Source organism: Camellia sinensis, chromosome 13 (assembly GCF_055761805.1).
Source record: "Camellia sinensis isolate YWXY chromosome 13, ASM5576180v1, whole genome shotgun sequence".
Taxonomy (NCBI): Eukaryota; Viridiplantae; Streptophyta; class Magnoliopsida; order Ericales; family Theaceae; genus Camellia; species Camellia sinensis.
Window position 1 is genome coordinate 16,775,243 of NC_138973.1, and position 14,022 is coordinate 16,789,264.

Sequence of the window (14,022 nt, forward strand, 5' to 3'; positions counted from 1 at the left end):
CCCACTTTGTGAAGTAGTCTGTTGCTGCGAGAAAGAACTTCCTGCCACCGAGCGCTGTTGGAAGTGGTCCTACTATGTCCAAGCCCCACATTGCGAAAGGCCATGGGCTTGTCAGTGGTAGGAGTTCTCTTGTTGGTTGATGTATTTGGTGCGCGAATTTTTGGCATTTCTCACACTTTTTCACATATTTCTCTGAGTCTGCTTGCATATAGGGCCACCAATATCCTTGCGAAATAGCCTTGTAAGCGAGCGACCTTCCCCCTTGATGACTTCCACACACCCCTTCGTGTATTTCAAACAAGAATGCTTCTACTTTGCTGGGATGAACGCACTTGAGGTAAGGCCCAGAGAATGACTTCTTGTATAATGCCAGAGATGGAGATAGCCAAAATCGCTGTGACTTTGCCCTTATTCTGTTGGCTTCTTTTTTCTCTTCCGGTAGGATGCCGTCTTTTAGGAACAGGATGATGGGATCCATCCAAGAAGGGCCTAATTCTGTGCAACATACTTCTTCTGCTTCGGGGTCTTCTATGCTTGGTCTTGGTAAGAAGTTGATGAGTAATGGATGAGGGATTGATGTATCTGCCATTGAGGCAAGGCCTGCTAGTTCGTCCGCTCGGCTGTTTTCCTCCCTGCCAATTTGTTCTATCCTTACTACATCAAATTTCTTGATCTCTGTTCTGACTAACTCTTGGTACTTGGCCATTCTGTCGTCCTTTGCTTCGTATTCGCCAGAAATTTGGTTTACCACCAGCAAAGAGTCACTGTATACCATTAGTTCGGTGGCCTTCATGTAGTATGCCGACTTGAGTCCTGTGAGAAGCGCCTCATACTCCGCTTCATTGTTGGATGCTGGGAAGCCAAGGTTGATTGCTTGCTCTACAACCAGGCCGTCTGGAGAGATGAGGACTATGCCAAGCCCTGCACCATGTCGGTTGGATGCTCCATCGACAAAGAGCTTCCACATCTCTCCAACGAATAACTTCCAGCAAGTGGAAGGATCAGATGATGTCATGGGGTCTAGAATGGTGTTTTCTTCAAGGTCCATGTTGGCTATCTGCCCTTCATCCTCTGTTTGAACTGCTGGTGAGCCTTTGTTTGTCTCTTCCTTGTTGTCCTTAGTATGGTCTGCCCTGGTGCTTGATTGACTACCTTCTACTAAGGGTTGCGCTATTCCGGCGTCAACTTCTGTCCCTAGTTCGGTTGTGTCAGTTAAGTCGACTGGGCAGATATGATGACTTCCAGGAGTAAACTCTGCGACGAAGTCTGCCAAAGATTGGGCTTTTATTGCGGTCTTGGGTTGGAACTTGATGTCGAATTGTCCCAACTCTACTGCCCACTTCAAAATTCGCCCACTAAAGTTCGCCCTTTCAAACAGAGCTTTTAGTGGAAAGGCTGTGAGGACGACTATGGTGTGGGCGTGAAAGTAGTGCGCCAATTTTCTGGATGCCATCATTAATGCTAGTGCTAGTTTCTCCAAGGGCAAGTACCTTGTTTCGGCTCCCAACAATGTCTTGCTGACATAAAAGATGGGTAAGTGTTGTATTCCTTCTGCATGAACCAACACTGCGCTGACTGCGTGCTGAGAGACTGCCAGGTACAAAAAGAGTTCTTCACCAGGTACTGGAGTAACAAGTAGTGGTGGGGAAGACATGTACTCCTTCAAGCTTTCCAGAGCTCGGTCGCATTCTTCATCCCACTCAAATTTGGCCTTTAAAGCTTGGAAGAATGGTCGTAGTCTGTCTGATGACCTGCTTATGAACCGGTAGAGCGCAGCTGCCATACCGGTGAGATGCTGTACTTCTTTGACTGAGTTTAGTCTCTCCAACTCCTGGATTGCTTTAATCTAAGAGGGGTCTGCTTCTACACCTCGGTTGGTCACCAGGAAGCCCAAGAATTTGCCAGATCCAACTCCGAATGCGCATTTGGACGCATTGAGGCGCAACTTGTGTTTCTTCAGGATCTGGAACATCTCGCCTAGATCTTTAAGATGGTCATTCTCATCCTTGCTTTTGACCACCATGTCGTCGATGTAGGCCTCCATTGTTCTGCCTAACAATGGTTCAAACATCTTGGTGACCATCCGTTGGAATGTCGCCCCTGCGTTCTTTAGGCCAAAGGGCATGACCTTGTAGCAATATAATCCCCTTGGTGTCGTGAAGGATGTGACCTCCTGGTCTGGTTCATGCATGGCGATCTGGTGGTAGCCTCTGTATGCATCCAGGAAGCTAAGTCGGTTATGCCCTGCCGTTAGGTCCACCAGTTGATCTATCCTTGGTAGAGGAAAGCTATCTTTTGGGCACGCCTTGTTGACTATTTTGTAGTCGACGCAGACACGCCATTTACCATTCTTTTTTGGCACTACGACTGTGTTGGAGATCCATCTTGGGTAGTGCACTTCTCTTATTGCTCCTGCCTCCAGCAGGTTGCCTACCTCTTCTGCCACTATTTCGGCGTGGTGGAGTGCCGATCTACGTGTGCGTTGGATGACTGGTCTGGCGGATGGGTGGACATTGAGTTGGTGACTGATGAAGTTTGGATCAATGCCTGGCATGTCGTAGGGCGTCCAGGCAAACACTTCGATGTTAGAGGTCAAGAATTCCAAGACCTCTAATCTCTCAGCGCTGGATAACGATGAGCCAAGCAAGAAGAACTTATTCGGGTTCTTCTCATCTATTTTTACCTCCACCAATTCCTCCACCGCTTTCTGATCAGCCTCTTTACCGACGTCCGTGAATAGTTCATTACTTTCTGGTTCTTCCACCGAATGAACATATCCTTTGGCAGCGCGGCTGCCATTCACCGTGGCGAAACATTGTTTTGACATGATCTGATCTCCATAGACTTTTTCAATTATACCGGTGTCGTTGGGGAACCTTATTACCTGATGGTAGGATGACGCTACCGAACGCATGGCATGCAGCCATGTTCTGCCCAAGATGATGTTGTAAGTAGAGGGGACCTTCAATACCCAGAACTCCACTTGTTTTGTTACGCTTCCCGCTCTGACCGGAAGAATTATTTTGCCGACGGGCCATTCTGGTATGGAGTTGAATCCAATTAGGGGAGAAACTGCAGGCGCTAAGTCTTTGTCTTGTAGCTTCAACTGTTTGAATGTTTCGTAGTACATGATCTCACATGAACTACCCTGGTCAATCAGAATCCGCTTGACGTCAAAATCTTTGACTCGGAGAGTGACAACCAGAGCATCATTGTGAGGACAGTATATTCGATCCAGGTCTTTATCCAAAAAAGACATGACGTTTGTTGCCTCTGTCTTCCCTTTCTTGGTGGCTGGTTGGGCACCTAGCACTTCTCTAAAGTGCTCAGCCTTTTTAATTGATCCTCTGAGCTCGCATACGCGCTCAGGTTCAAAAACTCCATGTATGACATTGATAATACCTTGAGGCGGTGCGTCGATTGGCATTCGTTGGGATGGTTGTTATGGTCTTGGGGGGCCGGTTGCGTCCCTCCTTCAATGTATTTGTCCAAGTGGCCTGCTGTTACCAATTCTTCCAAGTGCTGTCTCAGTGGCGTGCAATTCTCAGTTCGGTGCCCCTTTTCTTTGTGGAAGGTGCACCGTGATCTGTCGTCGTAATTTTTCTGAGCTTCCCCTAGCTTGGCTGGCCACTTGACAAAAGGCTCGTCTTTTATTTCGCTCAGAATCCGATATATTGGTTTTTTGAACACCGTTGTTATGGCAGTGCGGATTCTCAACCATCTTTTGTCTGGGTCTTCTCCGTTATCTCGTCTGCCACGCCCGTTTTTATTCTGCCGATCTACTGCATTGACCTTTGCTGAGGTCCTCTTTTCTGGTACCGCGGTTGCGCTAGATTTTACTTTGGCACGTGCGCCATCCTCTTCTACCCTGATGTGCTGATGCACTCTCTCCATCAGGGCTTCCATGGTAAGGGGTGGCGTCATAGTGATCGAGTCCCTTAGTCTGTTTCCGACTGGAAGGCCTCTTTTATACTGCGCAATGGCTAGATTGGTGGGGCAGTCTCCAATCTGGTTGAATGTCTCCCAGTAGCGACTGTTGTAAGATCTGAGGGTCTCTTTTTCACCCATGTCGATGGAGAGTAACTGGTCTATCTCCACCGGTGTTTTAGTGTTTGTTCGAAACCTTGTTACGAACGCTTCTGCCAATTGGGCCCAGGAGGCTATGCTGCCCTCTGGGAGCTTTTCGAACCAAGTCAAGCCTAGGTCGCCAAGGCTTGACGGGAAGAGTATACACATTAAGGCCTCGTTTCGCCTGTACACAGCCATGACTTGGCGAAAATGGCTCAAGTGTGAATACGGGTCCGTCTTCCCTTCATATGTAGTGAATTTCGGCTGAAGGAAGCCTGATGGTAGGGTTGCGTTTTCAATTGCGGGAACAAACGGCGAAGTCTGTAGTCTTGCTAAGGCTTTGTCCGTTGGTTCATATGCTGGGTGCGGTATTGGCATTCCAACCTCGACGCTTCCATGCGTCCAAGGAGCCAACCGTTGTAAGGCAGAGACTCTGTGTGGATCACGTGCCCTGGCATCCTCCTTGCATCGTGCTTTTTCTTCGAGCACGGTTCGTAAGTCGGATGACCTGGGCAGCTCTGTCTGTCTAGATCTGGTTTGGTGTGAGTGCGAAGGCCAATACGTGCTTCCTTCAGTGTATGATCTTTCGGATCTCGTCCTCTCAGACCTGGAGTGACGAGTTCTGGAGGATAAGGAATGAGTGTCGCCTGTCCTGAGGCTTCTGCTTTCTCCGTGGGAGGGTGTAGTATTCCTACTACGATTCTCTGAGTGGCGAGGGGGCGTCTTGTGCTTGCGCCCCTCTCCTGTCGCCACATCTTTAGTCTTCATCTGGCGTTTCAAAGCCTCCATGTCCGCCGCCATCTTCCGAATTAGTTCATCTTGCTCCTTCACGCGATCGTCCAGGGCTTCAGGATCAATCCTCCTCCTTTGCCTGGTAGGACTTTGAGAGTGACGAGGGCTGTTATTCCGCCTTCCCCTGCCACTCCTCCTGGAATTATGTTGTTGGGGCTCCAGATCTGCCATAGGAGGGACAGAGGGTAATCCTTCTCGCCTTGCGCCCCCGTCTGGAGTTAGCCCGTCGACGGCGGACTGCGGTAGTTCTTCAATGTGTGCCATTGATTGAGAAAAGGAGAAGCTTAGTCAAGAGGTTTTTGTTCTTGTCTGTTTGTTCCCACAGACGGCGCCAATTGTACGGGGAGGAAATAATTCTCCTCGTAAAATCCTGTTGACCAAGTCCACGCTCCTCCGTACAACGTCGCTTTGTCACCTGAAAACACAAACTTGAGCTAGCCGGCGGGTGTGTGCCGGAAACCTCTCCGATGCCTAAGTCAGAAAACTTGACAAATAGACAAAGCTCTATGTTCTCAGAAAAAATTGTGTTCAATTACCTCCTCCAAGGTGATGTTTGTGAGCTTTTATAAGTTTCCTGTGGCACAATCCTAATAGGACTTGTATTTCTCCATGCAGAGTCCTCCTAGGATTCATACTCCTAAGGATAATGCTTATCCTTTTACACCCTCCCCCACTGCTTAAACCAAGTGGGATGGTTTTCACCATGGCCGAACTACTATATGACCGAAATAAGCTTGGCTATGCAGAGCCACAGAGAAGGCCGAACTGTCCTTAGCTCGGTCTTCTCCTCCAACTCCTTATCTCGGCTTTCCCCTGTTCAACCATGGTGTGTTTAGATCAAACTTCCAAGTAGTAAGTTCTGACCGACCTAACCAAATTATGACACGACTGGACTAAATGTAAGGCCGGACTTACTTCAAATTGCCACCGGACCGGAGTTGCTTTACACATTCTTGGACCGGAGTAACCACACCTCTCCTGGGCCGGAATAACTACACTTCTCCTGGACCGGAGTATCTATGCCTCTACTGGGCCGAAATATCACTACGGCTTCTTACCGATTCCTTCACACTTTGGGCCGCAAGGCCCAATTCACAGCTCGGCCCAATTCTTTCCCAAAAATTACCCTCTCAGTCATATATAGGTGATATGAAATGGTGACAAAAATGGGTAATATATCTACATACAAAAACACAAATAACAATCAACCAATTATGGTGAAATTTTGGCAAATATATTTTTAGTTTAGCTTTTGCTTTTTTTAGAATTTCAAAAAATTTGATGTGTTTGTTAATTGCTAAAACAAATATATTTTTTTGCTAGTGATGAGAAAGTTGACATTTTGTAACAATTTTGTTAACTCAAGAAAAACAAGTTTTGTTTTTTTGATTTATTCAAAAAATGATTTTTTTTATCCCAGGCCAAACAAGTCTTATATAAACAATTAAAAAAAAATTAATAAGTGCTCCACATTAATTGTCAATTAACACCTCCGGATGTCTCTAAAAATAACAAGATAAAAATAGTAATCCTTATTATCTAGATCAATAACTATCCAATTGTAATAGACACATGTATTTTAGACCCCAAATGGGCCAAACATGTGTAAAAATTGTAAATTAGCGAAAATAACCTAAAATAATTCACTTTGTTTGGTTTTGAATTTTCAAATACAATTTTTTAGTTTTTTTATTTATTTATTTTTTATTTTTTGTGTACTGTGTGTTTTAGTAAATTTTTTACTTTACCATTTACATACACATAACCTAGTTTCATCTAAAAACGTAAAATATTTGTTGATTATTCTAAAAAAAAGAATCATAAATACAAAAACATATAAAAAAGACTAAATTTTTTGTATATAGTGAATTTTTTTAACAATTTTTTTTTTTATAATTTTTTAGTTCACGCGCATCAAAAAAGTAATAAGTTTGATTAAATATTAAAAAAATCACTAAAATCACAAAAATAAAAAAAAATAAAAAAATAAAAAATCAACAATTATATTTAAAAATTTAAAACCAAACAGAGTTTAATTTATAGGAGAAATTATAAATCAGAAATAAGTTGAAAAAATAATTAATTGTCAATTTGTAAAAATATTTATGATTTTAATTATTAACATTCATAAAATTCACCACTGATTGATAATTATTTTCAAAAAATATCATTGATGTGATATTTTTCCTAATTTTTATGGAGGAGCAGTTGAGTTAGTATTTGATAAATATAAAACTATGACACATGGGACAAATTTTTTACCCAAATTCATACTCCAATACAATTTTAAGAGGCAATTTATTTATTTAATTAAGTAGAAAGTTGAGAAATGTGCAATTATCTCTATCTATCTTCTATCTATCTGTACAACTATATATGTGAGGCTTCTAATGGTGTTGACACAAATTTCTCTTATATTTTTTATTTTTTAAAAATATCCCTATAATAGTTTTTTCAAACAAAAAATTATATAATGAAGTGAATGAAACTTTAACTCATGGCCTTTGATAATGAAAACAACATATTTACCATTTCATCAGCCCGCAACATATATGTTTTACAAATTTAATAGTACTTTCATCAAGTGAGCACACACTCACTATTATTTTTATTACTATTAATATGTAAAAGCTTCTCATGGTGTAGACACAAATATGTCTCATATTTTGAATTTTTCCAAAATACCCCTAGGATAATTATTTAAAAAAAAAAAAACTATTTGATAAAGTAAATAGGGCTTGAACTCATAACATTAGATTTGAGAAAAACAACATCTTTTACTGCTACAACAATATGTTGGAAAATAAGCTTGATAACCATCAAAACAAATAAGTGCTCAGAGATTGCTTCAACGATTGTAGGCTTACCATTTAATGCTTTCATACCAACAGCCGTAGTTGCATTCAATGCATTCAATGCGTTCACACTGATAGCCGTTTACGCATTAAATGCTTTCATATTGATAGCTGTATGTGCATTAAATGTGTTCACACTGCTAGTTTATCTATAAATAGCTAATGTATCAGAGTAATATGTGTGTGGGAGAAAGAAAAGGAAGAGTGCTCTGTTTATTTGTTTTCTTAGAATTATTTTGAGTGAATTGAATTTCAGTTTGGTGCAGTTTTAAACCTCTCATTATGAATCACCAATAGTTGTTTGCACTCCACTCCCATCAACAGTGGTATCAGAGCCGATTTTGTGTGTTTTCGGGAAAACATAGTGTGTTTTCAAAAATTGCCCAAAAATCAAAGTAGTCGAAATCCATTTTTGATCACATCAGCTTGAAGTACCTGATGATATGAGCACAACCGTGAAAACTGCGTTGAAAACGGATCTCGGAAGACTCCGCACGTGCCAAGCGAACCACTGACGCCGTTCCCACGAGCGACCATCTGCTCACGCGCTGCACATGCGAACTAGAAGAAGAAGACGACGGAGATAGAGTGCAAAAGGATCAAGTTAAATAATATAACTTGAGACTTAAGACCAAACCAAGTTATTTGGAAAAGTGGTTAAGTCTCACTTCTAAAGTACACGACAACGGTTCGAAACTTGGCAGCAGCAACTCAAATTAGTGGTTTTTGACAAACAATTACAGCCACGAGCCGAGCTAAGCCGCACGCTGAGCCGTCGAACTGAGCCACAAGCCGAGCCGCAGCTGAGCCGCACCGCCAATCCGCAGACGAGTCGAGCCATGCCGTCAAGCCGTTGATGTCACGCTAACGTCATCCGTTCTAGAAAATTATCCGGTGCTTCTCGATGTCTCAGATTCAGCCAATCTGAACCGTTCAATCACTACAAGGAATTAGTCTTTTAGCGACTAATATTTAAGGACTAATTAAATTTAGTCCCTAAAAATAATCTTTTAGAGACAAAACTAAACTTGTGATAATTTACTTATAAAACTACCAAAATGACTCTTGATATTTCCTGTTATGCTGTGTAACTTTTTGAGACCAATAATTTTGGTCGTCAACACATATTATTGGCATTTTTTAGGGACCAAATAATGAAAAATTACAAAACCTCACCTGATGCAAATACACACTGAAAACCGTATCCAAGCTTCACGATGTGTAAAAACTTCTCTCTCTATTTGTCAAGCTCCATCGCAAGCTTCATTGTAGGTCTTCGCTCTGTCCATTTCGAGCTCCATTGCAGATCAGTTTGAGATCTACAAGCTTCAGTAGATCTACCTTGTTCTTCACATTTTCTGTAGATTTGGTGCGTCTCTCTCTCTCTCTATATATATATATATATCTCTGCCTATACATATACATATGTATATATATATATTGTAGATCTATGAAAAACACAATAAGTAGTTCACATTTTTGTTCGATTGGCCTGCACATTGTCATGGATGCAGTTTTTCTATAGGTTGATTCTTCACCTTCTTCTTCATTTTTTGCAGATTTCTGCTACTTTGAAGACATCGATTGGTTAATTCACTCTCTATCAAGGTATTTCTCGATCCTTCAAGTAGTATTGAGTTTTTAATATAGAGTGTAGCCAAAAATTAGTTTTAATGTCAAATTAATAAAATTCATTTAACTCATTCTGTTTGATTTTTCTTTATTTCATCATTTTGATGTGAATTTTAATTATAGGTATTTCTCAATCCTCTTGATGTGAAATTTTAATTTAACTCAGGTTTGTTAAAAGAACTAGGCCATATATGTTCCCGGTTTTGTGTTGGCTGGAACATCTTCGGGAAGAGGTGAAGATCCTTGACAAGGATCTGATTTCCCTAAATAAATAAATAAATAAAAGTAATGCCAAACTCTAATATAACATGAAATATCATTGAAGCTTAAAAATTACTCAAGTTGTTTTTCTAGTTAGTGTGGAGAGAGCACAATCGTCTTGAAAATTACCCGTGATTTCACATTTTCAACTTCGCTTTGAACTAGAAAAGATCTTTATTTTTGTGATTCTAAACTTGGTACATATAATTGAATAGGAGCATTGTTGGAATTTCCTCAATTTGCCTTTCATGGACTTTTCTCATCCTTGTGTGGAATTTTGATTAATCATTCCAAGGACAAAATGGGGTCTACCTCCAATAATGTGAGAAATGTTTTGAAATTAACAAAGTAATGACATTATAATCTAGTTGAAATGAAGGGACTGATAGGAGCAAAGATCACAGTGATCACAAAAGTAGCAAAAATAAGCACAACCGTAGTGACAAAGAAGAACAATAACGAAAATGTACGGAGATTAAGAGCCAATGAACATGAATTTAGAAATAAAAAAGACAGATCGAAAAGAATATAACAACATATACAATAAATTACAATGTAAAGTATACGTAAAGCTTATATGATTTCAAGCCTAGAAAGTACAGGTTTCAAACCTTGGTTCATGTGTGAACCAAAGTTCCAAAATGGAAGTGACTTGTAGGGAATGGAAAGCAGAAAAGAAAAGAGAAGTACGGTAAAAAAATATCAAGATTTGGCAAATAATTTGGAATCAAACATAAAGGCCGTATGAAAACTTACTGATAGACTTTGATAAAGTAACAGGAAACACTAAGAGAGTTGGATAGTTAGTCTTTCATTTTCTTATTTAATTTTATCCATAGGGATTGTTTGGTTTATTTTTCAGAAAAAGTTTTGGGAAAAATTCTCTACAAACAAATTTTTAAGAGTAATCAAACAAAACAAATTTTTCCAAAAAAAATCTCAAAATTTTGTTTGGTTATCTATTTTCCAAAATCACTCTCTCTCTCATACACATCAAATCAATCACTTTTTTTTTCTTTTCTATTTGTCGGGTTGTGTTGGTTTGGTCGTTATTTTTTTCTTTTATTTTATTCGTTGGGTTGTGTTTGGTTTTTTTTTTTTTTGAAGGGTGGTTGGTTATATGTAGGGATGTGTCAAAAAATTAAATATTTTTTTAGCTTTTTTTTTTATAATTTTTTTAGTTACTTTTTTTATTTATTTATTTTTTGGAAGGGTTGTTATGTTTTTTTTTTTTTTTTTTTTGGGTATTGTTTATGCAGAAAAAAATCAACCAACCAAAAATATTTAACAAAACACAGATTTTTATTAGTCAAAAATATAATACCATGGTATATATGAAAGTATTAAATAATATTTAGAGAGGAAGAAACTTTTGTAGTTATGAGGTTTTTAAACCTAATTAATCAAAACACCCAGAATTCGTCTTAATCTCCTCCTGTTGCTTCTTATCCCTTAAAACTCCAGGCAATTCAATCAAAACACGCTTAGATTCAACATCTTCAATCCCAACTAGCCGAAATGGTATTGTCCAAGATCTTAAGCACGTTTTGCCCAGCACACCCAAATCACAGCTCCCGAAAGCGCTCTTACTCTTCTCCTTCAGCTTTATGTTATGTTTTTCTTTCTCTACTTGTTTCTAGTGTATGTATGCATGTTTGCAAATTATGTTTTGTTTTTCTTTCTTTACTTGTTGGATTTTACTGCCGTAATCACCAGCCTCCTATAGAAAGCCATTTGGTATGTTATAGCCATTACACTTGGACTTAACATTGCCAAACCTTTATTCTCTTTATAAGGTTTGACCTTATTTGATTTATGACCTTATTTAACTTAACATTGCGATTATTTATTTATTTATTTTTTAAAGTGAGGATATGATTGTTATCAATGTTATTATGTGTCCTGATGTTTTGCTTTTGCTTTTGTTTTATGTAGTGTGCCTTGGCAATACATCCCTGAATTTTTGTTTGTCAAAACATAGATATGAATCACATAGTCAAAAGTAGATATACATATTAGTGAAACTTCTTCAAGAATTTAGTTGTGTTCCTCATTTAAGACCACATATAGAAAGTAACAAGATATTGGAATTGAAGGATAATGTCTTTGTGTACTTTGTAATAGGGATTTCGGGATGGATAGGAGTTGGATGCAACTTCATAATAGAAGGTTACATCAATACATTGATGGGGTAAAAGAATTTATCATGTTTGCTCGTGATCATATGAAATCAGGGACGAGTAAGATTTGGTGTCCGTGTAATAGATGCAACAACCATATCCAAAAAACCATAGATGAAGTTGAAATTCATTTGTTTGCATATGGGGTTGTCACAACTTACACTAGGTGGGTGTATCATGGGGAAGATTTTGAGTTGAATGATAGTGATCCCTCAGAAAATGAAAATGACGAATATTTCAATGATGTGACAGAGAAATCAAATTCTCCCAATACTGAGGTGCGAGAAATTGTCCATGACATACATAGTGGGCCATCCACATATGCTTATACTGGGGAAGCATCTAGTAGTCGTAATCTTGACTTGTCTGGTGCTCATGGTAGTAAAGGAAATACATTTGCAAGATTAATGAGGGATGCAGAACAAGAATTGTATCCGAATTGCCAGCGATATTCCAAATTATCATTCATTGTTAAGCTGCTACATATAAAGGTGCTCAATAAATGGAGCAACAAATCACTCACGATGATGCTAGAACTGTTGAAGGATGCACTTCCCATCGGTGAAACACTTCCATGCTCATACAATGAAGTTAAACAAATACTTCGAGATTTGGACCTTGATTATCAAAAAATACATGTATGCAAGAACGATTGTGTACTTTTTTGGAAGGAGTATGAAAATGAAGATAAATGCCCTACTTGCAAGGAGCCTAGATACAAATTTCATAAAGGTGAAGGTAAAGGTAAAAAGATCCCTCACAAGGTTTTGCGGTACTTTCCTTTAAAACCAAGGCTACAAAGGTTATTTATATCAAGGAAGACAGCTACTGATATGAGGTGGCACAAAGATAAACGCGTAGAGGAGAAAAATGTAATGCGCCATCCGGCGGACTCTGAAGCATGGAAAGACTTTGACAAAAAGCATGAGTCATTCGCCAAAGATCCTCGAAATGTTAGGCTCGGATTAGCAAGTGACGGCTTCAATCCATTTGGGAATATGAGTACCTCATATAGCATATGGCCAGTTTTTATTATCCCGTACAATTTGCCACCCTGGAAATGCATGAAAGATCCATTTTTTATGATGCCTTTGCTTATTCCTGGGCGTAGAGCTCCTGGATTTGACATTGATGTGTTTTTACGACCGCTAATAGATGAGCTAAATGAGTTATGGGAGGTAGGGGTAGAGACCTACGATGCATCAAGTGGCTCTAATTTTCAATTGCGTGCGGCATTATTATGGACTATCAATGACTTTCCTGCGTATGGTAATTTATCCGGTTGGAGCACCAAAGGCAAATTGGCTTGTCCGTCATGCAATGAGAATGCATCTCACCAATACTTGCATCATTGTAGAAAAACTTGTTACATGGGACATCATGGTTTTTTGCCTCATGATCATTTTTTGCGAACAAGCAAGTCATTCAATGGTGAGCCAGAGCTTAGGTTAGAACCTAAGTTGTTGTCAGGAGAGGAGGTCTTGGGTCAATTGGGGCATATAGACCCATCATTATTTGGGAAAATAGATCACCGTGGGAAGAAGTGAAAACGTTCTCCTCAATATTTAAATTGGACAAGGAGGAGCATTTTCTTTGATTTACCTTATTGGAAAACCCTCAAAGTTCGTCACAACCTTGATGTTATGCACATTGAAAAAAATGTATGTGATAGTGTTCTAGGAACATTGATGAACATTGATGGAAAAACCAAGGACACATACAAGGCTCGTCTTGATCTAATGGATATGGGTATAAGGCTTGAATTACATCCAAGGGAAGTACATGGCCAAACATTCCTACCTCCTGCTTGCTTCATGTTGTCTCCAACTGAAAAGAGGAACTTTTGTAAATTCTTGAGTTCAATTAAATTGCCAAATAGCTATGCATCAAACATATCACATTGTGTGAACATTAGTGACTGTCGAATTACGGGGTTGAAAAGCCATGATTGCCATGTTATCTTGCAAAGATTGCTTCCTATTGCTCTACGTGGATGTTTGAAAAAGGATGTGAGCAAGGCATTAATTGAGTTTAGCTTGTTCTTTAAAGAGTTATCGTCAAAGACATTGAGAGTTGATGTCTTAGAACAACTTGAGAAAGATATTGTTTTAATTTTGTGCAAGCTCGAGAAGATATTTCCACCATCTTTTTTTGATATTATGATTCATTTATCCATTCACTTATCGCGTGAAGCAATCCTTGCAGGACCGGTGCAATACCGGTGGATGTATGGA

The 14,022-nt window shown here is 39.5% G+C and overlaps 1 protein-coding gene across 1 annotated transcript; it reads left to right on the plus strand.

Moving 5' to 3' along the window:
- The first annotated feature begins 9,097 nt into the window (after positions 1 to 9,097).
- Positions 9,098 to 13,335, plus strand: LOC145805229 (uncharacterized). Its single transcript, XM_082900306.1, has 2 exons — positions 9,098 to 9,323; positions 11,733 to 13,335. The coding sequence occupies exon 2, from the start codon at positions 11,743 to 11,745 to the stop codon at positions 13,333 to 13,335; it is 1,593 nt and encodes a 530-aa protein (XP_082756432.1). The 5' UTR covers positions 9,098 to 9,323; positions 11,733 to 11,742.
- The last annotated feature ends 687 nt before the right edge of the window (positions 13,336 to 14,022 follow it).